General features: G+C 46.8%; 1 protein-coding gene across 1 annotated transcript in view; it reads right to left on the minus strand.

Moving 5' to 3' along the window:
• ZHX2 (zinc fingers and homeoboxes 2) overlaps positions 1–24,136 on the minus strand; it is a 179,886-nt gene that overhangs the window by 12,703 nt on the left and 143,047 nt on the right. The window contains exon 3 of the mRNA XM_070802504.1: positions 4,983–7,727. Within this exon, the coding sequence (XP_070658605.1) occupies positions 4,987–7,503 (2,517 nt within the window). The 5' untranslated portion in view covers positions 7,504–7,727 and the 3' untranslated portion in view covers positions 4,983–4,986. The remainder of the gene's footprint in view (positions 1–4,982; positions 7,728–24,136) is intronic.

A 24,136-nucleotide genomic window follows, 5' to 3' on the forward strand; every position in this document is an offset into this window, starting at 1 on the left:
GAACCCATTCCAGTATTCTTGCCTGGAGAATGCCATGGACAGAGGAGCCTGGCAGGCTACAGTCCATAGGGTTGCAAAGAGTTGGACACGACTGAAATGACGTAGCACACAGCACATGGGCTCCATGAGGGCAGGGACACGCTGAGTGCCACAGCCTTCTGGAGCCTGGCACTGCGGGCTTTCCACAAACACTGGTGGATGAACGAGCCAAGGCACTTACTGTGAACGTCTCTGGGCTAGTTATTTCTCCTCCTTGGGGCCAGCATCCTTCCTCTGAAAAATGAGGGGCTTTGATTTCATTATGTTCTTAAGTTGCTACAAGCTGCCTAAAGTGCAGGGGAAATTCCTAGTGTGAGAAGCTCTGGAATTAGATAAAAGGAAGTGATAGCAGTTAACTCTCCATGAGGTACCAGGGCAGTGAGGCTAATGTACAGTCCATGAAAAGCATCACCCAGTAAATAGCTAGTGACTGATTCTCCAACAGACCTTTCCCTCAAGCTGCTCACACACGGAAAGCAAACTGTCCCCAGTTCCTCTCCCCTGATGGCTGTCATCTGATGGGACTAGTGAGTGATGGGAAAAAGAATGAGGAGAAGCAGAGGACTGAAATACCAGATCCTGATAACTGGAGGCCAACTCTCTGTAGTAATTCTCAGGTTGGTTCAATAAACCACTGTAGAACATCTGTTCTGAATCAGGCACTGGGGGGGATTCAGGGATTAATTGGGAATGGTGCCTGTCTTCAAGGATCTGGTAGAGGAGAGACAGGAAAATAGTTAATTACAAATTTTCACTTCTCCATCCATCCGTTCACACATCTGTATTTAGATGGCTAATCTGAACAGATTATGGGGGCATACATATCCTGGATCCTAAATTGTAGCTAGGCTCCAAGACTTGGCAGCCTTGAATATTTTAAGCAAGTTGAACTATGGAAAATAATTTTTTTTCTGACATTTTCACAGAATTTACCTCTTCCCCAAAGCCATCCCTAATTCTCAGGAGATGGAAATTGGCAGAAATCAGGAGGCAGCAAAGTAGTGAGTGAATAGTTGTGTACTAGTGTTCAGTTCCGTATAGAATGAAGACATGACCACACCTGTTGGTCTAGCCCGGGCGGTGATGGTTGTGCCCTTTGGCGAGGTGGTGCACTGACGTGTGAGCAGGGGGTCTCCAGGCTCCACCAGTCACTAGCTGAGGAAACCAGGGCGAGCATTTCTGAGCCTTAGCTTGGCCTCCCGTAAAATGGGCTTCCCTGGTGGCTCAGACAATAAAGAATCTGCCTGCAATGCGGGAGACCAGGGTTTGATCCCTGGGTTGGGAAGATCCTTGGAGAAGAGAATGGCTACCCACTCCAGTATTCATGCCTGGAGAATTCCATGGATAGAGGAACCTGGCGGGCTACAGCCCGTGGGGTTGCCAAGAGTCGGACACAGCTGAGTGACACTTGGGCTTCCCAGGTGGCGCTAGTGGTAAAGAAGCTGCCAATGCAGGGGATACAGAGACGTGGGTTCGATCCCTGGGTCGGGAAAATCCCCTGGAGAAGCAAATGGTAACCCACTCCAGTATTCTTGCCTGGAGAATCCCATGGACAGAGAAGCCTGGTGGGCTACATTCCATAGGGTCACAAAGAGTTGGACACAACTGAAGCGATATAGCGTGGCAGAAAATGAGGAAAGAGCCATACCTCTCTCAGAGGGTTGTCATGAAGTTTAAATGACTTAATAGATGTGCTGGCAAGAGTGCTGAGCACATGGCATATACAAATAAACAGAAATTCTTCATGGAAGTAGAGCTGGGCTACTTTGTCTGGCCGAACATCAAGGCATACATCTGACAATCTTTGGCTCAAGTATTTTGACTCATTTTTAGGAAAGGAGTTTCTTTTTTGGCTTCTTATGGGAACAGGTCTCTCAATGAATGGCTTGATAATGGATGGATCCAGAGACTGAATCAAGGTGACCCCATTCACGGCTTGGGAAGGATTCCTTATCTTTGCGTCTAATCTCAGGGCCAGGTGAGCCTGGACAGTCAGACACTATCCTGAGCCTTGCCAAGCTTCAGCCTGAGGAACTGGCTGGGGGCGGGGTGGTGGTGGTGGGGGATGCTCACTCCCACAGAGGAAATCCCGTCCTAGAATCAGCTCTCAGCTGCTTACCCAAGTTTTTATTTTTTTTTAATGAAATCAAAACCATGCATTATTTCTAGGATTATATGTGTGGCAATTGCACTCAACTGCAGGTTCCTAGATAAATATGTGTTTAAATAAAGACATCACTGAATATTTATGAATTTCAAGAGACCTCTGTGTTTGGTTCATAAAAGCTGTGAAGTAATTTTGGAGAGGTTTTTTTTCCCCTCTTTGAGGTGGAAAGCTTCCTCGAAGGGGTGCCTTGTCGGGAGAATTTTCAGGCACCGCCAGCAGCCAGATTGAGGCCCCTTTCTTAAAACAGTGGTGTCTGAAAAATATCAGGAGGCCCATTAGGGATATCAGGTGTCTTCCGGTGTTGAGTAGATCTTAGCATCTTGTTTAGGGATATTTTCTAGCATACTCTTGTGGCGTTTGCCATAAATAAAAAGATGTTCCTGTGTGTTCCTGTCCTTTTCAGGGAGATGGCTAGTTCCTGCTGCTGCTCTGTCGCTCAGTCATGTCCGACTCTTTGCGGCCCCATGGACTGTAGCCCACCAGCCTCCTCTGTGGGATTTCCCTGGCAAGAATACTGGAGTGGGTTGCCATTTCCTCCTGCAGGGGATATTCCTGACTGAGGGATCAAACCCGCGTGTCTTTCGTCTCTGGCATTGGCAGGCAGATTCTTTGCCAACTGCGCCACCTGGGAAGCCCTTCTTGTCTGTGCACTTGGCTAATTCCTTCCTATCAGCTGAGTCAGCTGTCCCTTCCTCCAGGAAGCCTGCCCTGACCCCTAGCCTGGGTGCCCCTCCTTGTGCTCCCCCACGGCTGTGCTCGTCTCTGTCACACAACAGAACACCCTGGCGAATAAAGCAAAGAGTAATTTCCTCTGTTGTTGGTTGAGTAAGCTCCAGGGGAATGAGAACTCTGTCTTCGTCACCCTGTTCTCTCTAGCGCCTACAGCGGTTTTCTGCACACCGCAGGTGCTCAGAGTGTATCTGTGAAGTTGAATTGAACCCAGCTGTCTACTATGTGGTAGGAGGAAAAAGGCATCGTGTAGACATGTTTATGCACCATTAGGAATCTAGGGCAAACTAGAAGCGTTCACACAGAATCTGATTGGACAAAAAAAAATTGCTCTTTCATTTCAATATGGGAGATATGAGCTGGACTGGTAGGATCTTTTTTTTTTTTTTAATTTGTTATTTTATTATTATGTTTTAATTTGGCTGCGATGGGTCTTAGTTGCGCCATGCAGGCTCTTAGTTGTGGCATGTGGGATCTAGTTCCTTGATCAGGGATCGAACCTGGGCCCCCTGCACTGGGAGCGTGGGAGTCTTAAATCAGTGGACCACCAGGGAAGTCCCAGCAGGGTCTTATAAGAAGCAAGAAAATGGCCAGAGGGAGATGGGGAGGTGGCACCATGGATGATGCCCTTTAACCCCTTCCTATCACCAGCGCCATTTCCTCACCCCCAACATATTACCACTTCCTCCTGAAAAGTTGAAGTAGAAAGACACGATGGCATTCTGTGCTTGGCTTCTCGTTAAATTGCTCTTCTAAGATGGGACCGGCTAAAATAAGGTTTCCAGAGGACTTTACTTGCCAGGTGCCTCGTTTTATGACTGGATAAATGAACTGAGTGACATGGCTGGCCAAAGTTGTCTGAGTTCATAAATAAAGAGGTATGGTACTCTCCAAGGCTCTCTTGGGGACCTTATCCATCATTCTGGAGGTTCTACCTTTCATTATGTTTAAAGATGACATGGTGGGGGCGGGGAGTGTCTGTTGCCTTTTGAGTGACCTCTGGAGAAGTCAGCCCAGGCAGACTGTAAATCCTGCATCTCCATGCTGGTCCTAAGCTGCCCTTGGCATACACTGGCTTTGGCCAAGGTAGAACTTTCCCTCCTTATCCTCCCCCCCACCCCCCGCCCCTTTTCTAAACTTAACTCAGGTTCTGATTTGCACAGACCTCGGTGAAGCACACACACCAAGGGCTCGGTGGCACGTCCCATTATGTGGATGACATGGCCATTAGTAACCATGGTAACCTCCCTACCCAGGCTTCTGTGGCTCCACAGACCTAATTTATACCAGTCTCGTCCAGATTGGAAGGGGTTCTGGGGACCCCATCAGCGCAGCAACAAGCAGGGTTACTTAATCAGACACACACGGGGGCACCTGCCTTTAGCCACCGCAACACAAACACCAGGGGCTTTCAAAACCTTCCAGGTTAGAGGAAACAATCCCACGTTTTTATTCAGCAAACTTGGACACTTAGCTCTTAAAAAAAAATCCAAAAGGGAAAAGAAAAGACATATCATTTATGTTTGTTTCTTATAGCAGCAAACACAAAACAGGCCTTGTGTCGCGTCACCTTGTTACCAGACTTTAGAATGGACAGATGCCCAAAGGCCACAGGCAGTGATGTTTCCGACAACCAGCGTGTCTGTGTGTGTGCTAAGTCACTTCAGTCGTGTCTGACTCTGTATGACCCTATGGACTGCAGCCTGCCAGTCTCCTCTGTCCATGGGATTCTCCAGGCCAGAATACTGGAGTGAGTTGCCATGCCCTCCTCGAGGGGATCTTCCTGACCTAGAGATCAAACCCACATCTCATGTCTCCTGTGTTATCAGGCAGGTTCTTTACCACTGTGCCACTTGGGCACCACCTTGCAAATAAGGATGTAAAATCTGCCAACCCCTGTTTTTCTTCCTTTGTTTTAAAAGAGCTTGAGAGGTGAACACATCATCTGTGTCAACAGCTCTGTACCTGATAACTGTATCGACACAGTCAATAGACAGAAGGAAGCCCAGCACCCCTCCGCGGCTCCCCGGGGAACAGGTGGCATTACCTGTCTAGGCCTGGCTGGCCTCCGCCGGGCCGCTGTCCGAGTCCGAGTCAGCCAGCTCCCCTGCGCCTTCCGCTGCCGTCTGACTCCAGCTGTCTGACCTGTCGGAGGCAGCGTCCTCCTCTCCAACCGTCACCTCCACCCAATCCACGACACCCGACTCCTCGTTCTCGTCGCTGGCCTGGCCGTCCCGGCTGTTGCCCTCCGACCTGTCCGACGTGGCCTCCGAGGGCTTTGCCGGCAAATTGTCTTTCACCTGCTCGCCACCTGCCTTCCCTCTGGGTCCCGGCTTCTCCAGGTCCTCGTCACAGAGCTTTTTGGGGTCCTTGTAGTACTGATGACCCCCCTCACTCCCATTCTTCGGGTTCTCGGTGATGACGGTCTTGACCACTTTCCTCGACGGGGTGTCATAGCCGTGATCGTCCACCACGTGCTGTGGCTGGTACTGCTCTAGCCACTTCAAGGTTCCAGTTTTGAGCAAGCATCTGTTCTCCTTGAACCAGCGCACAATTTCAGTTCGCACCAGGCCGGTCTTGGCCGCCAGCTGGTCATACTCCTGCGGGGTCGGCCACTGGGTTCGGGCAAACGTGCTTCTCAGGAGATGAACCTGTTCTTGACTTTTTGTAATCGCTGGTGAGGGGCTGGGCAGAGAGCTGGCCAGCTGGGCACTGGAGAGCTGGTCAAGTCTGGACAGAGCACCGTTGGGGGCCGCCGCGTCTGGCCCTTTCTTGCCGGACCCCATGGAATCCAGGACGGCCTGCTCCATGCTGTCCCGAAGCTTGCGCCTCTCTGAGAACCAGGAGTCGATCTCTCTCCGGCTCAGCTTCGTCTCCACCCGCAGCCTGTCCAGTTCTGCTTGGGTTGGGAAAGAGCTTTTCAGAAAGCTGTCTTCCAGGATCTTCACCTGACCTTGGGTTTTCTCTTTGAACTTCTGTGGGGCGAAGTCTGGGTATGCGTGGTATGTGCGGCCGTGGCGGGAGGCAGCGAGAGCCAGCTGGTCTTTGGCGAGGGATTCGCTGGTGATGTGGACGATGCCCCGTTGACACCGGTACCGGTGGTCACTGAACCACTTCTTGATCTCGCTCCTGGCGAGGCCGGTCACCTCGATGAGCCGGTAGACCTCAGCGTCGTCGGGGAACTGGCTCTGCAGGAAGCTTGCCTTTAGGTGCGCTATCTGTTCCTTGGTCTTTTTGCGGTCGCTGGCTGGGGTCAGCGAGGGGTTGGCCACCTTGGGTGGGGGCTCTGGCACTTGAGCGACGTGGGGGCGCTTGGGCTCGGGGGCAGCCTGGGGAGTTACTAGAGGTCTCTTCTGGCCATGGTTGGTCACTCCAGCCACAGCAAGTGTGATGGGGGAGCAGGAGACGGTCGCTGGCCCGCTGGTCACCTGAGTCAGCACCAGGCTGGTCTGGCCGAGGATCTGGCATGGGAGAGCCGTCTGGAGGATGGGCTGTGACATCTTCGTGGGGGCCAACTGGGCAGGCAGCACGGTGATCGTCGGGGGGACGGACTGGATGGTGCCGTTGAACATCTTCTTCCGGGCCTCCTCCACCTCCTCCGGGGACCAGCTGATGCCGTGCTTTAAGCGCTGGGTGGCAAACCAGATTCTGATGTGCTCTTCCGGGTGTTTGGAAGCCGCCGTCAGCCAGGACAGCTCTGCTTGGGTTGGGTAGGGGAACTTGTTGAAGGAGTTGATCATGGTGGCGTTGGTATCCAGGGCAGAGTTGTATTTGGTAGTGTTCAGCGGGACGGGGACCTTGGGGACAAGGTTGATATTTGGTGGGAGCTGGACAGAAGGCATGACGTGTCCTAGCGAGTCCTGAAGGAGCTCCACGCCCCCGAGTCTCGAGAGGATCTCAGCGGCATCTGTCACCAGGCGGGCGGTCCCTTCCACATGGTTCTCGGGGGTGGCCTCCTCCGGCTTCTTGGGCACCTTCTTGGCATCGGCTTTTGGTTTCCCTGGCTTCATGATGGGGGTTTTACTCACTGAGATCCCGGCGTCACCATCCCCGCTTCCGGGGCCGCTGGTGGTGATGGACACGATGTGGTTGGTGGCGTCGATGGACTGCTCCAAGACGGTCTGATTATTGCGCTTGATGAGCTTCAGCTTGAAGTTGGTCTCCCCGGGATGGAACTTGGAGTTGTGGTCAGACAAGGAGTCGTACTTTTTGGTTGTGAAGTTACATTCGGCACACACGTAGAGGGGGTTGAGGATCACATTGGGGTGTTGCATGTCAACGTGCTCCGTGAACTCGTTCAGGTTCTGCGTGGAGTAGGGGCAGTATTTGCATTCGTAACCACCTTGGAGCTTTTTGGATTGGTTTTCCCCTGTAGATTTCACCTCTATCACTTCATTTTCTTTGGAAGAGTTTTCAGGTTCCGCTGCCCAAGTATCCTTGGCCGTTTCAGGCTGTGGCACGCCAATTCCTTTCTCTTTGGCCCTGTCTGCTTCCTCGGGCACATCTTGTTCTACCACTTGTGATGTCCGAACCATGCACGGGGTGGTGGATTTTCGTTTGCTTGCCATGCTGCCTGTCTGTGTGCAATGGCTTATTTGGGGGATGGGGGCGGGTGGGGAAGGGGCAGTGAAATTTTTGGAACTACTCAGATAAAAAGTTTTTGGCTTTATTGCCCCCTCCAATGGCTTTGGCTTCCCTTGAACGCTGAAGTCTAGTGCTTGAGTTTCCCAAAATGATTTCAGCACAGAAAACTAACTGTTCCAACGGCAGAACGCAAGAGGCAGCATCATACCTATGGGACAAAAACAAAGACAGCGTCAGTTTCCTCAAAAAGACAAAAGAAACCAGCGACACTTTCCAAGTTGCTCCCGTGACCCATCCCAACTGGCACCCAAAGCAGACACCCAGGTAAGCACAGATGGCGTGAGAGCAGGCGCTCATAAACATGAAGGATCACTTTCTTCTTCTCTTCCGTTCTCTGGGAAGGACAGTGGGAACAAGCCCAGAACAAACAGATGAAGACGCAGGGCACTCGTTCATGTTTAGAGACCAACCGATACAGGCAAGCAGCAAAGGTGCTGTGATCTCACGAAGGCTAGGGCGGCGGGGGGCACCCTGTCGGCGAAGTGCTGGCTGGGTTCGCAAGTCACTCTTACGGATGCGGCATCAGAAACAAGATGTTTATCTGGGGCTGGCGAGTGGCATGTATATGGGCATTAGAAAATGGACATGAATGTTTTTGTTTCTTATCATAAAAGGAGTATCACTACAGAAAATGCATCAAAGTATAATACAGAAAAACATCATCCCAGATATCACAGTTCCTTCATTTCCCTTGAACATTTCCCATTTTCACAAACATTGAGCAAGAGAATGATTAAAGCATGATATTACATTTTAGGGATACACCACACATGATGGATTTGCCTTTGGACTTTTATTCCTAATTTTTGACTCTTCTTGACAAAACTGCGGTCAACATCCTTAGTCCTTACTTCTGATAACGAGCTTTGGATGAATGCTTAGAAATAAAAGCACTGGGTCCAAGGCTGTCGACATTTTAAATTCTCTTGACTCTTATGGCCAAGGTTTTGCTCCATTTGGCCTTTTCCCCGGCAGTGAATGAGTGCCTGAATCACCACTGAGATTACATGAAATATTACCATTAAAAGCCCTGCCGATTAGATATGGGAAAACTGTTTTAATATGCTTTGGTGCTCCTGTTGATTGCTAATAAGGATGAACAGTTTTCAAAGATTCACTTGCCATTTGTATTTTGTGAATTGTGGATTTATGCCATTTTTGTATTGTGATGCCCAGTGGTTTTATTATTAATTTACAAGTGTTACCTCCATATTAAAAATATTAGTACTTCTCTGTGTTTGTTGCAAATTTTCCCAGTCTGTCGTTTACCTTTTAGTTTTGCTTATGGTTATTTTTCATGTTTTACAGGTAGAGAATTTTTAATTTTTAGCTGGCAAATTTATCCATCTTTTTCACAGTGATTTTAGAAAGTGGTTCCTTGCTTTGATAGCTGAGACCTATTATTCTATGTTTTCTTAGAGTGTTTTGGCTTTATTTTTTTATATTTAAGTCACCCGGACTTGAACTGATCTTGGGGTAAGCTGTGAGATACAATTCTAACCATTTTTCTAGAAAGTTATCAATGATCTTAGTAGCATGTATAGTGTTTTTGTATTCTCACTAATTTGTGAAACCACCCTGGTCATACATTAAATTTTTATAGGGTATTTCTCAATTATATCTGCTCTATATCTCTTATCTATCTATTGAGCCTTCCACTTATGCTTCACTTAAATTTTTTTCCCCATAGATTAGAGAATGTTTTAGTATTGGGTAGAGTTCCTCTTTATCATTCTTCTTTTGTCAAACAATTCTAGGTTTTTTCTGATCACCTATTAACGTAAATCAGTTCTCATAAATCAGAATCATCTGCAAAATAAAATTTTGTTAGAATGTTGATTGGAATTTAATTAAACAAATATTAATTTAGGAGTTCAGGAACAATTTGGGGCTTCCCAGGTGGCTTAGTGGTAAAGAATCCACCTGCCAATGTAGGAGATGAGGATTTGGTCCCTGGGTCGGGAAGATCCCCTGGAGAAGGAAATGGCAACCCACTCCAGTATTCTTGCCTGGAGAATCCCATGCACAGAGGAGCCTGGAGGGCTACAGTCCATGGGGTGGAAAAGAGTCGGACATGACTTACTGACTAAAGAAGAACAATTTGCTTATAAGGAGGTGGGGTATGTTAATAGAACCCCAACAGGGGAAGTGATGGGCTGGACCATGCTGAGTGTCTGAATGCATGGACTTCTGCAGAGGAGAGCCTTTCATCATGTGTCTACTGGAGTGGGGAGACGGGTTCTGAAACAGGGATAGCCGACATCCAGGGAGAAGAGATGCAGATGGCATATCCCCTTCTGTCCCTCTCGCTGGCCTGGGCTCGAGTCCCACTGAAGAGAGGTCTCAAGGTAGAATTAACAGGATTACTTTCAAGAGTAACCATGTGGGGCGTGGGGGCCCACTTATCTGCTTAGGGGGTCAGGTGACAAACCTGAGCAGGACCTGGGAGTGGGGCATCCCCCCTGCCCCCGGTGAACCCAGAACCCTGGCCACTCTAAGGCATTTTCCTGCTGGGCAATTTCCTCAGCAGTAGGTACGGGTCCTTCAAGGCACTGCTGAGGATGGGACATGGACACAGCAGAGCAGGGAGAAGTGTGTCGTTTTGCTGACTACACCCAAAGTGACATGTTCAGCTGAACATGAGACTCTTATTTGAAAGTTCATTTAATTATGTGGCTGTGCCAAGACTTAGTTGTGGCATGCTGACCTTTAGTTGAGGCATGTGGGATCTAGTTCCCTGACCAGGGATCGAACCCAGGCTTCTCTACATTGGGAGTGCTGAGTCTTAGCCACTTGGCCACCAGGGACGTCCCTGAACATCAGGTTCTTGATTTTCCCCTCTTTCTCAAGTTCTTCATCTCCACCAACGGCTCTATCATGGCACACTTGGGCCAAAATGCTCTTCATCCCACCCTCAAATTAATCCACCAGCAATCCTGTTGACTGTCTTCAAAATAAACCAGTATCAGACCACTTCCACCTCTCCCTGCCTTGCGTAAGCCACGTCCATCTCCCGTCTGGAAACCTCCCACGGGCCTCCTGCTTCTTTCCTCTCTGGAGCAGCAGAGGAATTCTTTTCCGCTTCTTGATGGGCTTTATTTATGGTTTGAAATTCATTTTGGTACTGAAAAGGGCTTAAATGTTTTTTTAATCTGCAAAGTTCTTTTTAATTGAAGTATAGTTGCTGTATAATATTATATAAATTACAGGTGTACAATACAGTGATTCACAATTATTAAAGGTTATGCTCTGTTTATAGTTGTTATAGCTATATTCTCCACATTGTACAATATATCCTTGTAGCTTATTTTATGCTTAATAGTTTGTACCTCCTAATCTCTTTACTCCTGTCTTGCCTCTCCCCCTTCCCTCTCCCACTGGTAACTACTAATTTGTTCTCTGTGAGTCTACTTCTTTTTTGGTATTCTCACTGATTTGTTGTATATTTTAGATTCCACATATAATTGATATTATACAGTGTTTTTCTTTCTGTCTCTGACTTATTTCACTTTAGCATAATACCCTCCAAGTCTATCCATGGTGCTGCAAATGGCAAAATTTCATTCTTTTTATGGGTGAGTAATATTACATTGTGTGTGTGTGTGTGTGTGTGTGTGTGTGTGTAGCATATCTTCTTTATCCATTCATCTGTTGCTTCTATATCTTGGCTACTGGAAATAATGCTGCTATGAACATTGGGGTGCATGGATCTTTTCAAATTAGTGTTTTGCTTTTTTAAAGAAATATACTCAGGAGTGGAATTGCTGGGTCAAATGGCAGTTCTATTTTTAGTTTTTGAGAAACATCCATACTATTTTCAACAGTGGCTGTATCAATTAACATTCCCACCAACAGTGTATGAGGGTTCCCTTTTCTTCACATCCTTGCCAACATTTGTTATTTGTGTTCTTTTTGATGAGAGTCATGCAGGAGATTTTAAGATAGTACTTTTTAATATTCAAAATTTACTTATATAAGTAAAGAGGAAGAAGGAGGAAAGAGTATCTATCCATTTTCTCCTAATATAGCAGCTACTGGCCACATATGGCTCTTTAAATTCATATTAATTAAAATTAAATACAATTTAAACTCCAGTTTTCATTTGCACCAGCCACATGTCAAGTGCTCAGTAACCACACCTGGCTGGTGGCTATTGTATTAAGCAATGCAGGACATTGCCCTTATTGAGGGAGCTTCTACTGAGCGGTGCTATTCTAGAAAATAGGCTCCACAAAGGCAGGAACTCATCACTGTGGTTTCCTTGGAGCCTAGACCTGTATTTGGTCTGCAGTATGCTTTACATAAAGCTTGGTTGAATGATAAAGTAACTGCAAGATGGCTACCTGTGGCAACTGCTACTGATGCAGATGCATGAACTATGGGAAAATCTCTCATGGATGCTCAGTAATGAGTATGTGTGCACACGAGCATGCCTGCACTTGCATGTAGGTGCCTGCATGTTGCTTGTGTTTGTGTGCATGCTCATGTGTCTATGCATGTGTGAAGGGGTGTTGAGTGTACACCAGAGTTTATGTGATGGAGGAACTCTGTATGGGAAAGGAGGTACCCAGTTCTGCAGGAGGTATCACTGATACAGCAGAATGTGGCCAAATTTGCACCCACTAGCCAAGAGGCTTGGGTCTTTGAATTATGAATTTTAAAAGAGAGGGAGCAAAAGGAGACTTTTCTGCTGCAAAACAAAGAAATGAGGCAGAAATAGGTTCAGGGGAGAGAAGAGACTTTTTTTCACAGAAACTCCTCGTATCTAGAATTATTTAAATCTGTTGACAAGTGAGGCCAAGAAATGAGCCAAATAGTGGTGAAATATCCTAAAAGCTTTTTGATGTTCTAAAAACTGTGGTTCAGAATAGACGATATCTTCTAAAATGTATTTGGCAACCGGGGATCCAAACCACAGCAGATTAAAAAGAAGGAAAGATGAAGAAAGGAAAGAGAAGGGTGGGGAGGGCTCATTAAACAGTGAGTCTTTGAAGCGTTCCTCTCCCAGGGTCCTCCCCGTGGAGCTGCAAGAACCACTGCCCTTGGAAGAGTAATCCGGGCACAAGGGGGAGAGTGTCTGCAGAGCAGTAGAGAGTTGGCGTCTGTCTTTCTGAAAGTCTGTGAGCCACCAGTGAGAGGTCAGGACTAGTGCCATGAGGCCGGCCACTCGCCAGCACGAGGGCTGCATATTTCTGGCCAGGTTTTCAGCTTCAGGTGTACACTGGCCTAAGTTAGCAAAAAAGAATGAATGCATGCAGGCATGCACGCGTATTTATTTTTTAAGGACAGATGGGGTGCTGTGTTCCCCCGACCCCTTGTGAACCCAAAGTGGAGAAGTTATGACTTTCAGCCAACCTGTTATCCTCTTCCTCACTATCTGGTCCCCCATTCTCCATCGGTTTGCCTTATGAGTCTGTGAATGCCCACTGGCTTTCATCTCTGCAGACTGTCTTCCAACTCTGCCTTCTGTGCTGTGATGAAGTCTCAGGTTGGGTTGTGTCTTACTCCCCACTGGATAGTGTGTATCAGGTGTTCTTATCAGGTCTGCCTTTACTTTCTTTTATGCTTTATTTTATTCATTTGAAGTTGCAGTTATTAACTACAGGACAGAAACAAAATAACAATCTATAGACTATATGTAAGCTATAAAAACTGTTGATACAATGAACACTGTGTATCATCACCCAATATAGGGAAAAAAGATTACAAATACCTTTGAAGTTCCCTCTTTGCCCTTATCACTTCCTATCCCCCTCCCTTCCTTCCTAGGGGTGAAAACTATCCTGAATTTTATGTTTATCTTTCTCCAGCATTTGTTTACAATTTCTCTACATGCTTGTGTCTTTGTTTTTTAAAATTTTTGGCTGTACCTCGCAGCATGTGGGACCTTAGTTTCTTGAGCAGGGATTGAACCTGTGCTCCCTGCATTGGAAGGCAGAATCTCAACCACTGGACTGCCAGCAAAGCCCAGCTTGTGCCTTTAAATTGTAATATATGGCTAACACTTTCATCAGTAATGTATGAGCTTAATGAGGAATAATTTACATATCCTAAAATCCACCTATTGTGATGGTATGTTTCAATGATTTTTGTGGGTAAATTTGTAAAGTTGTGTAGCCATCACCACTCTCATTTTAGAATATTTCCCTCTCTTCAAAAAAGATTCCTAGGGCCCTTTTGCTGTCATTAAAAAAAAATACACTCTAGTGGGTATGAAATGTATTTCATTGTGGTTTTAATTTGCATTTCCTAATGAATATTGATATTAAGCATTTTTCATGTCAATGACTATTCATCTGTCTTCTTTTGTGCAATGTCTTTTCAAGTCTTTGGCCCATTTTTAAAGTTGTCTTTTTGTTATTGATTAGTAGGATTCCTTATAGATTCTGTACGTGAGTCCCTGGTTAGAGATATGTATCATAGGTGGGATGATTTGAGAGAATAGCATTGAAACATGTATATTATCATATGTGAAATAGATTGCCAGTCCAGGTTCGATGCATGAGACAGGGTGCTCAGTGCTGGTGCACTGGGATGACCCTGAGGGATGGGATGGGGGTTCAGAATGGGGAAAACATGTACACCCATGGCTGATTCATGTCAATGTATGGCAAAAACTATTACAATATTGTAAAGTAATTAGTCTCCAATTAAAATAAATTAATTAATTAAAAAAAAAAAGAGCAAAGAGCAAATCTCTCAAGCTGTCTTTCAAGGATCCTTAAAATGTAGTGTGTGGAGGAAGGTGGGGGTTGTTCAGGAAGGTGGGGAACACATGTATACCTGTGGCCGATTCATGCTGATGTATGGCAAAAACCATCACAATATTGTAATTATTCTCCAATTAAAATAAAGTAATTTTTTAAATGTTAAAAAAGAAGACTGCTGAGAGAAATTAAAAGTGAAAGTCGCTCAGTCATGTCTGACTCTTTGCAACCCCATGGACTATACACTTCATGGAATTCTCCAGGCCAGAATACTGGAGTGGGTAGCTGTTCTCTTCTCCAGGGGATCTTCCCAACCTCGGGATTGAACCTAGGTCTCCTGTGTTGCAGGCAGCTTCTTTACCAGCTGAGCCACCAGGGAGGGAAATTAAAGATCTAAATAAATGTAAAGGTATGCAGTGTTCATGGATTGGACAATTTGATGTTATTAAGATATCCACTCTCTGTAAATTGATCTATAGCTCACAATCCTAAATTCCAAGAGGAGTTTTGAAGAAACTGATGAGTTGATTGTAAAACTTATATGACAATTCAAGGTACCTAGAAGAACCAAAATAGTACTGAAAAAGAACAAAGTTGGGGGCTATAAACTAATTTCAAGACTTTCTATTAAGCAACAATAATCAATTGAGTATGGTTTGGATACAAGAATAAACTATTAGGTGACTAGAGCAGAATAGGACATCCAAAAAAAAAAAATCCACATTTATGGTCAGTTAATTTTTGAACAAGTCAATTTCATAGGAGAAAGTCTTCTTTTTAATGGTGAGAGCATAACTGAATATCCATATGAAAAAGAAAAGAATTCAACTCCTACCTCTCCGTGTATGCAAAAAATGAGTTAACAGTAGATCAGAGATCTAAATATAGTGCTGGAACCACGAAGCTTCCAGAGAAAACATAAGATGACATCTTTGAAACTTGAGTAGACAAAATGTGAGACAATAAAAAATATATACTTGTAAGTGTGTGCTTCCTGCTCAGAGTTCCCAAATTCCTTGGAATTTCCTGGGCCATAGGAATGTCTTTTGTTCTAATGAGGTGACTCTTGACGGACTGCTGGATGGGGGCTGGTCACCCAAAACACAAAGCCATGATCAGAAGCGTAGAACTTTCGGTCCAACCCTCATTCTCCGGAGAGAGCCTGGAAATTGAGTTAGCGATTGGTCATGCTTACTTGATGAAGCCTTTATAAGAATCCCCAAAGTACAGAATCCTGGGAGTTTTCTGGGTTGATGAATGTATGGAGGTGCCAGAGGGTGATGCTGGAGGGAACATGGAAGTTTGCACCCCTTCCCACATACCCTGCTCTGTGTATCTCTTCCATCTGGCTGTTCCTGAGTTATATATATTTTTTATAACAAACCAGTAATCTAGTAAGTAAACTGTTTTCCTGAACTGCTCTAGCAAATTAATTCATTAAAATTAATTAAAGAAGGAGGTCATGGAAGCTTCCAGTTGACAGAGTCATCAGAAGCACAGGGGACAACTTGGACTTCCGAGTGGCATCTGAAGTTGGGTAGGGAAGTCCTGGAGGACTGAGTCCTTACCCTGTAGAACCTGGCATTATCTCTAGGTAGACAGTGTCAGAACTGAGTTAAATTATAGGACACCAACTGATGTCACAGAGAATTACTTGGCGGAGGTGGGAGGTGGCTCACACATTTGTTAACCAGAAGTGTCAGAACTACAGTCTTTGGTGTGAGCATCATAAGAGAAAAATTAACAAGTCAAATGAACCAAAATTTCTGCTTAGCATGTGTATTTAAAATGCACATTAAAACTCCAACACAGTCCCTTCCACGGTGGGTGGTGAGTATGACAACAGACTGGCTCCATGCCACTGGCCTTGCTCTTGACCGGCTTCCCAGCAGATCCGAACTGGGCACAGGCATGTTGTGTACTAACCTGCAAACACTCCAAAGCACAACCGAGTGGTCCCGGGGTTGGCAGGGCAATCGCTACCTTTGGAGGGATGACCCAAGCAGATTAAAACATCTTTAAGATCCTGGAGCCCAGAAGGAGAGGAGAGGTGAGGAGTGGCCTTCCTCTGTGACTCTTCTCCATCGTGCCTCTTTCTGTCTTGAATCCCACCCCTCACACGACTGCTAAGAGCATCACACATACCTGTTACATGGAAAGGGAGCCCTAACACTGAGTACAGACTCCTGCCTCCTTTGTCTGTTTTTGCCATTGACTGGATTTTCCTTTTATCCACCGTGGCATTTATCACACCCCACAAAGAAACCCAACAGCAAGTAAGAGACGACACCACCTTGAAATAGATAACATGTAAGGAAGATGGCCAGCCTGTGTAGACGATTATGAACAACTCACTTCTGGCTGTCTATGCAGGGCTCTCCCTTCACCACTCAGTGCTTCTTCCATCATCATCTTTCTGTTGCAAGGGGAGTGCAGTTTGATTAGAGCCCTGTTTACTGAGTATGGGTTTGGAGTAGAACCTTGTGGATACTAGAACCTATGTGGATATGAAGAAACCATGGGTTCTTGTCCTCAAGGAGTTCACAGCTGGTGCAATAGTCAGCTCAGGCTGCCATGACAAATTACACAGATTTCTGTGGCTTAAACCACAGAAATGTATTTCTCTTGATTCTGGAGGCTGGACGTCCAGGACCAAGGTTTCTGCAGGGTTACTGTCTTCTGAAGCCTCTCCCCTTGGTTGCAGATGGCCCTCTTCTCTCTGTGCCCTCCTGTGGCCTCCCTTCCATGTGCGTCTATCTCCTAATCTCCTCTTCTTATGAAGACACCAGTCAGATTGGACTATGGCCCCCACTGAGGACTTCATTTAAGGTGACTTAAGTGAGCCTGCTGGCTACAGTCCATGGGGTTGCAAAGAATCAGACACGACTGAACACACACACCCCTTTAAAAAACCTATCTCCAAATATAGCCACATTCTGAGGGTTTGGATTCCAACATATGAATCTGGGGGTGGGGAATAATTCAGCTCTTCACAACTGAGCAGGGCAGGGCCGTCTGAACACCCCTCGATGGCACACAATGATTTATGTATGCAGTCATCGCATTCTGCCCAAGAGCCTACGTCAGACACTTGTGGGTGCCAAGGATGCAGGAGCGAGCAGAGAGGAGTCTCTGCTCTTGAGGTGCTCACGTTCATGAAATGAGCGAGCAGAAGCTGACACTGAAAAGCATGATGGAGGAAAGTCAGGCAGCGAAGACGGTGGGGGTGGGGAGGTGTGATTTTTAAATTTTACTTTGTTGAAGTATAGCTGATTTACAATGTTACTTTATATATGTACATTCTTTTTGGCGTTCTTTTCCATTACGGTTTGTCACAGAATGTTGACTATAATTCTGGGCTATATTGTGTATCCTTGTGCGATACAGCAAGACCTTGTTGTTTATCCATTCTATATAATAATCTGCATCTGCTAATCCCATACTGGGCTTCCCTGGTGGCTCAGAGGTTAAAGCGTCTGCCTGGAATGCGGGAGACGCGGGTTCGATCCCTGGGTCGGGAAGATCCCCTGAAGAAGGAAAACGGCAACCCACTCCAGTACTCTTGCCTGGAGAATCCCATGGAGGGACGCTACAGTCCATGGGGTCGCAAAGAGTCAGACACGACTGAGCGACTTCACTTTCACTTTCAAGCCCATACTAATTCACTCCTCCCTTAACCCCCTCCCCCTTGGCACAAGCCAGCCTGTTCTCTATGTCCTTGATTATGTTTTTGTCTCGTAGATAGGTTCATTTGTGCCGTATTTTAGATTTCACATGTAAGTGGTATCATACACTGTGTGTCTTTCTCTTGTGACTTACATCACTTAGTATGACAATCTCTAGGTCCGTCCATGTTGCTGCAAGTGGCATTATTTCTTATTTTGTATGGCTGGGTAGAAATCCGTTATATATAGGCACCACATCTTTATTCATCTGTTGGTGGACATTTACACTGTTTCCATGTCTTGGTATTACAAATAGTGCTGCTATGAACACCGGGGTGCATATATCTTTTCAAAGTATAGTTTTCTTCAGCTATACGCCCAGTAGTGGGACTGCTGGATTATACGGTAACTGTATTAATGATGGTTATTCTGACTGGTGTGAAGTGATATCTCATTGTAGTTTTGATTTGCATTTCTAATTAATGATGTTGAGCATCTTTTCATGTGCCTGCTGCCCATCTGTATGTCTTTTTTGAAGAAATGTCTATATAGGTTTTCTTCCCATTTTTTGATTAGTTTTGTTTTCTTGATATTTAGTTGTATGAGTTGTTTGTATATTTTAGAAATTAAGCCCTTGTCGGTGGCATCATTTGGAAATGTTTTCTCTCATTCTGCAGGTATCTTTTCATTTTACAGTTTCTTTTGCTGTGCAAAAATTTACAAGCTTGATTAGGTCCCATTTGTTTAGTTTTGCTTTTATTTCTGTTGCCTTGGGAGTCTGAGGCAGGGCTCCAAAGGCAGAGTTGGATCCTGTCGGGTACAGAGAAGGGGAATGATTCTGATCAGAGGAACAGAGTACTCCCAGGCAGAGGATGCAGTGAGAAGAAGGAAACGCCAGAGGAATGAAAAGGACTGAAGCTAAAGGGCAGGTGTGATGGCAGGCCCGAGGCACCTGATAAATCAGCCTGGGCCAGACTGTGAATCATGCTGCCACTGAACGCCATGCTGAAGAGGCGGGGTTTCATCCTGCTGGTGAAGGAGTGAAAGTGAAAGTGAAGTCGCTCAGTTGTGTCCGACTCTTTGCGACCCCATGGACTGTAGCCTACCAGGCTTCTCTGTCCATGGGATTTTCCAGGCAATAGTACTGGAGTGGATTGCCATTTCCATCTCTAGGGGATCTTCCTGACCCAGGGATCGAACCCGGGTCTCCCTCATTGTAGACAGACGCTTTACCGTCTGAGCCACCAGGTGAAGGAGTAGTGAGGCCTTTTAGGGAGGATCATGGGAGCAGCAGGGGCTGGGAGATAACTTTGAGGGGTGGGGATGGCAGGGGAAAATGGCACATTAATGAGGTAAGAACCCCCAAGCTAAGCATCAGGCATCATCTTTACTAGCCCCAAATTCAATAGTCAGAGTCAAGGCTGCTAAGAGGCACCCCTTCCTCCAGCCTTTAAGCTTGTTCCTTAAGTAGATGTTGAGGGCTCCTTATTTCTATCTGGACTTTCTCCCACTCAGTTTGGACTTCCTTCTCCACTGAGGAGTGGCTGGATGATTTGGGTTTAAATATGGCAAAATGGATTTTCCCTTAACCATTCTCTCGATAACAGTGATGGTGAACATTCACTGAAGGCTTAATAATGAGCTGAGTGCTCTGTTTCATTTCTCCGGAACCCTGTGTAGACACTGAAGCTCCGAGAAGTTAAGGAGCGTGGCCGTAATCACACAGCCGAGAGCAGCAGAGCTGGGATATAGCTCTTTACGTGCAGACAAATCACCTGGTGATCTTGTTAAAATACAGATTCAGGAAGTCTGGGTGGGACTGACACTCTGCGTTGCCAACAAGCTCCCAGGTAAGGATGACACTGCGTGTTGGACACCTCGAGGAAGGCTTTGTCAGCCTCTCCAAGTGAGCACCTGCCCACTGCCACCCAGTCGGTCTCCCTCCTCCCCATCGCCCTGCTCATCTCCAGACACGGGGCACTAGCATTTCCTGACCTTTCCCTACGAGTGACCTGGGGCCCTCAGGGGAGGAAAAATGGGTCATACTGTCAGATTAGTCCCTGGGAACTCTTTGCAAGGTGGCTGGCATGCAGCCTAGCTGTCAGATGAGGGAAATGTCCAGGCCTTGAGCTCCCTAGGGAGACGCTGGGGCAGGTGAAGAGTCAGGCCACAGAGGTCCCCTGGGGCCAGGGTCTCCAGCCCGAGGCGAGTGGAGGAGCCTGGGCCTTTCAGGGAGGACACACATGCTGCTCTCAAGGAATCACACCTTCAGGCTCTGGCAGGACGCCGCTTCTTATTTCAGAGCTTTCACCAGGGCTGTCAGAGGAAATTACAGGACTGTCTCTGAGCTTTCAAAGGAAGCATCTTGTCAGGACATCAAAGCCCAGACGTATGCTTTTAGCTTTGCTGGGTCTTCTGACAGAGCTGTTAGTAGGTACCACTGCAGTTCACCAAGGGTAAATCTTTTGTGTTTGTGTATGTGATTGTTCCTTTATGTCTTAAAGTCACAACATTCTCCTTACCGCATCGCACCCCAGGAGAGGGAATTCTGATGGGAAGGTATATTGTGGTGGTGATTGTGGTGGGGGTGGGGGAGCTGGGGTGCGGTGTGGGTGGAGAAAGGAGTGGGATGCCCAGATCCTGGGTTTTGCTCTAAACTCCCAGCTCTCTCCTCATCTGTCTCCATCCTTGCCTCCATTTGTCTCATCTGTTAAATGGGAGAGGCTTTTGAAATGTCACTGGTGACTCTGAGTTAATTCCTGACCTTTATTGATTTCTCCCCTGCTTATCTTTAAATCTAAACTTGAATTTTGGGGGTGGGCCTATGGGGTGGCTCCCAAACCATCAGATGCCATCTGGGGTGCTTTGTCCAGAGCCCCAGTCCAGACTTATTGAACTCAAGCATCCAGGAGCAGGCCCAAGAATCTGCATTTCTAGCAATCATCCAGGTTTGACGGCCTCAGCAAGAAGCCATCAGTGGTCTCTCCTGATTCAGAAGTGGTTGGGCCCGAGCCAACCCTGCACTGTGAAGATGGGAGATGCTCCTTGCTGTGTTCTGTGCTGGACTAGAGTGAATTAGCAAGCTCCCCTGGGAAATGACAGTTCAGAGGACGATGCAGAAATAGGGGAAGAATTGTAGAAAGTAATGATGCTGGAAGAGAAAAAGATGCTGGGCACTGGATAATGGAGTGTAAGACATCCTTAGAAACAACAGCGTGTGTAATAGCAGAGTCGTGGCTGGTGAGGTGAGTTTTCAGAAGCTACTTCCCATTATCTGTGTTTGTGCTTAACTTTTATTGTTCAGTTTCTCATTTTTTTTTTTTAAAGAAGGGTTTGCTGATCTGGTTAAGGATAGGTGGATAACACAGTAATAAGATGCCATTTACATGTAAAATCTTTGTTATTCCCACAACATCAATAGATGGTAATGCTCTCCATTTCACAGATGAGGAAACTGAGGCTCAGAGAGGTTAGCTTGCTGGTTGAGGAGGGTGGAGCCCAGATCACCCTTGGCTCTGCACTCACTGCTGGGTCCCAGTAACACACAGCTGCTGATGGTTAGCTACTCCATTTCCTGACACTGGGTCTATAAATGAAGTTTCTCACAAGTTTCGAGTGGATCTTCTCCACAGCGGGTGTTCAAAGGAGTAAGACTTTTAATTGAATTGTAATGTCTTTCTCAACTCGCTACACTGAGACACTCTCTTACTAGGTGGAAGAAGGGCTTGCATGGTCTGCTGCAGCCAAAATATTTCAGTGGATGAAATGAAGTTCGTGAAATGACATGGTGACATTAGATGAGATCCACTGTGTTTAGGGCGGTAAGGTCATAGACAGATTGTGGCGTGAGCATCACTGTGTGTTTGGGTGATGCTGAGAGGAGGCTGCTGTCCTGCTAGCAGTGGCAGGAGTGGGGACTCGAGGTGGGGGAGTGAGTCCTCAGAGACAAAGAAGCCAGAGAAGGCAGATTCATATCAGCCCATGTGAGCCTGGGGCCCAGACTTTACTTTTACTCAAAGTGATGAATTTCTAAGCTCAGATGCCCTTGGCTCTTCACTAGGTGAGGATGTGGCCTCCAGCTGCCTTGCTCCCTCTCGGTCCTCACCATGAGTGCCCACCTGGTGAGGGAAAGGGGCCACAGGCTGGAACCAGGCTTCTGATTTGAATCCTGGTTCTTCCTCTTACTCACAGGAGTCTGCCCTGCTTTGGCCATAGCCAGGATGCCCACCGCCCAAGTCCCCAAACCCACAGGCGGCCTGGAGAGTGCCAGCTGCAGCACACTCATTCCCTTGGCCAGCCTAAGTTCTGTGACTGTGAAATGGGTGAACTTCCACCTCCACTGCAGATTGGACTGAAAGAGACCCTTTAACGCTGACTCCATCTGGTTACCTAGAAGGGTGCCTTTAACCAGTGAGCTAGCTTTAACCACTTCCATCAGTGATGAGGGACTTGGCAGAGTGAGGTTCACAGGTGCGTTCCGCCCCTCAGAGCATTCTTTCCCCCACAGCCCCTACCAGCTGCCAACCCCCATGCCAGGGGTTGTGCGTTTACACCAGCTCATCTCACCTGAGTCATGCTGTTCTGACATCTTTTTACTCATCTTTTGTTCATTTCATAGAAATTTCTATGGCAACTGTGCCAGTGTTTTTAATTCTCCCAACTTTGCGTGTGTGAGAAAATTCTGCTTTCTATTTTGCCGAGATCATGATCACTTTCTTCCCCATCTCCACACTCATCTCTCTTCTCTCTACCTTGGAGTGGGTAGCGGGTCTCCCTGTTATAAGGTAACACCTCCAGCTGACCTCCAGGCCTGCCCTCTGCTCCCCAGGGACCCCAGCCTAGCACTCATTGGCTCCCTCCACTCTTATCTCCCTTCACTGGATTCCTTCCCTTTGGGTTATGATCACCTCAGCTTGCCATTTCCCTAAAAAAGTAGACAAAGCAAGACAAACGTAATAAGCAACATCAAAGTTCCCAAAGGTGCTCAATTCCACCATCATCTACCCTGTATTATGATCACTCTTGCTTCCTGGGGCAGAGAGACTCCCCAGTGCAAGAGACTGGCTTTCTGGGTCTGGGGCCACCACTCATTGGTGTGTGAGTCTGGACAAGTCACACCCGTCCTCTGAAGCCTCAGCCTTTCTATCTAATCTGGGGATGAAAATGGTACCCATGTCAAAGGGTGCCGAGGGTACCCAGTGAGAGTGAGCAGTCGGAGGAGAAGGGGGCGATACAGGATGAGATGGCTTGACAGCATCACCAACTCAATGGACGTGAGTTTGAGCAAACTCCAGGAGATAGTGAAGGACAGGGAATCCTGGTGTGCTGCAGTCCATTGGGTCAGAGAAAGTCAGACATGACTGAGTGAGTGAATAACAACAACAAAATCTGTGGACAGGGTTTGCCTCTTTGTCCCCAATATGATGAACTCTGAGCTTGTGACTCAGGGAAGGTACCTGTTGTTAATATCACGCAACTATCAAAAATGTCTCAAAGGCAGTTTGAGATGACTGCAGCTTGTCCCTCCTGTTACTGCCCTGTTCATCCCTCACCTCTGCACATTCTGTCCTCCTTGCTCTGTCAATGCTTTTCTTTTAAAACACCAAATATACCCCGCGTCACTGACTCTGTGGGGCAAACCGCCTTCCTCAAATTGCCTCCCTTTGGCTCTCCCGGGTGGCGCCCTTGGATCTCCTCCCAGCAGCTCCTGCTTTGCTGCTTCTTCCATTCTCCACGGTCACCTCCATGCCCTGGGCTCCTCCTCATCCCTCTCCTCTCCATCCTCTTTGGTGTGACCTCATTTATCCTGGAGCTCCACACTCACCCTTGCAGACAGACATCTGGGAAACCAGCCTTTCTAGCCCCACTCCTCGCTGCAGAGCCCCCGACCTCCCTTCCCCAACGCTGGCTGACAGCGAGGATGAAAACCCAGACTTGTAACCAAAGGCCAGAGTGGCCACTGTCCACTGAAACTTGATTTTTTAAACAAGCTAAGATGATTCATGAAAACCAAGAAAAATAATACATGAATTTTAAAAAGTGGATGACCCAGTCCCTCTCGGTTGGAAACAGACTACTCAGTTATCTCCATTTGGAAGGTGGATCTGAAGGGGAAATTTGGCAGAGGCTGGACTGGATGGTCTTAGAACCTCTTCCAAGTGTGGATTCTATGCATCTCTGATCAT

The sequence above is a fragment of the Bos indicus genome, chromosome 14 (assembly GCF_029378745.1).
Source record: "Bos indicus isolate NIAB-ARS_2022 breed Sahiwal x Tharparkar chromosome 14, NIAB-ARS_B.indTharparkar_mat_pri_1.0, whole genome shotgun sequence".
NCBI classification, from domain to species: Eukaryota; Metazoa; Chordata; class Mammalia; order Artiodactyla; family Bovidae; genus Bos; species Bos indicus.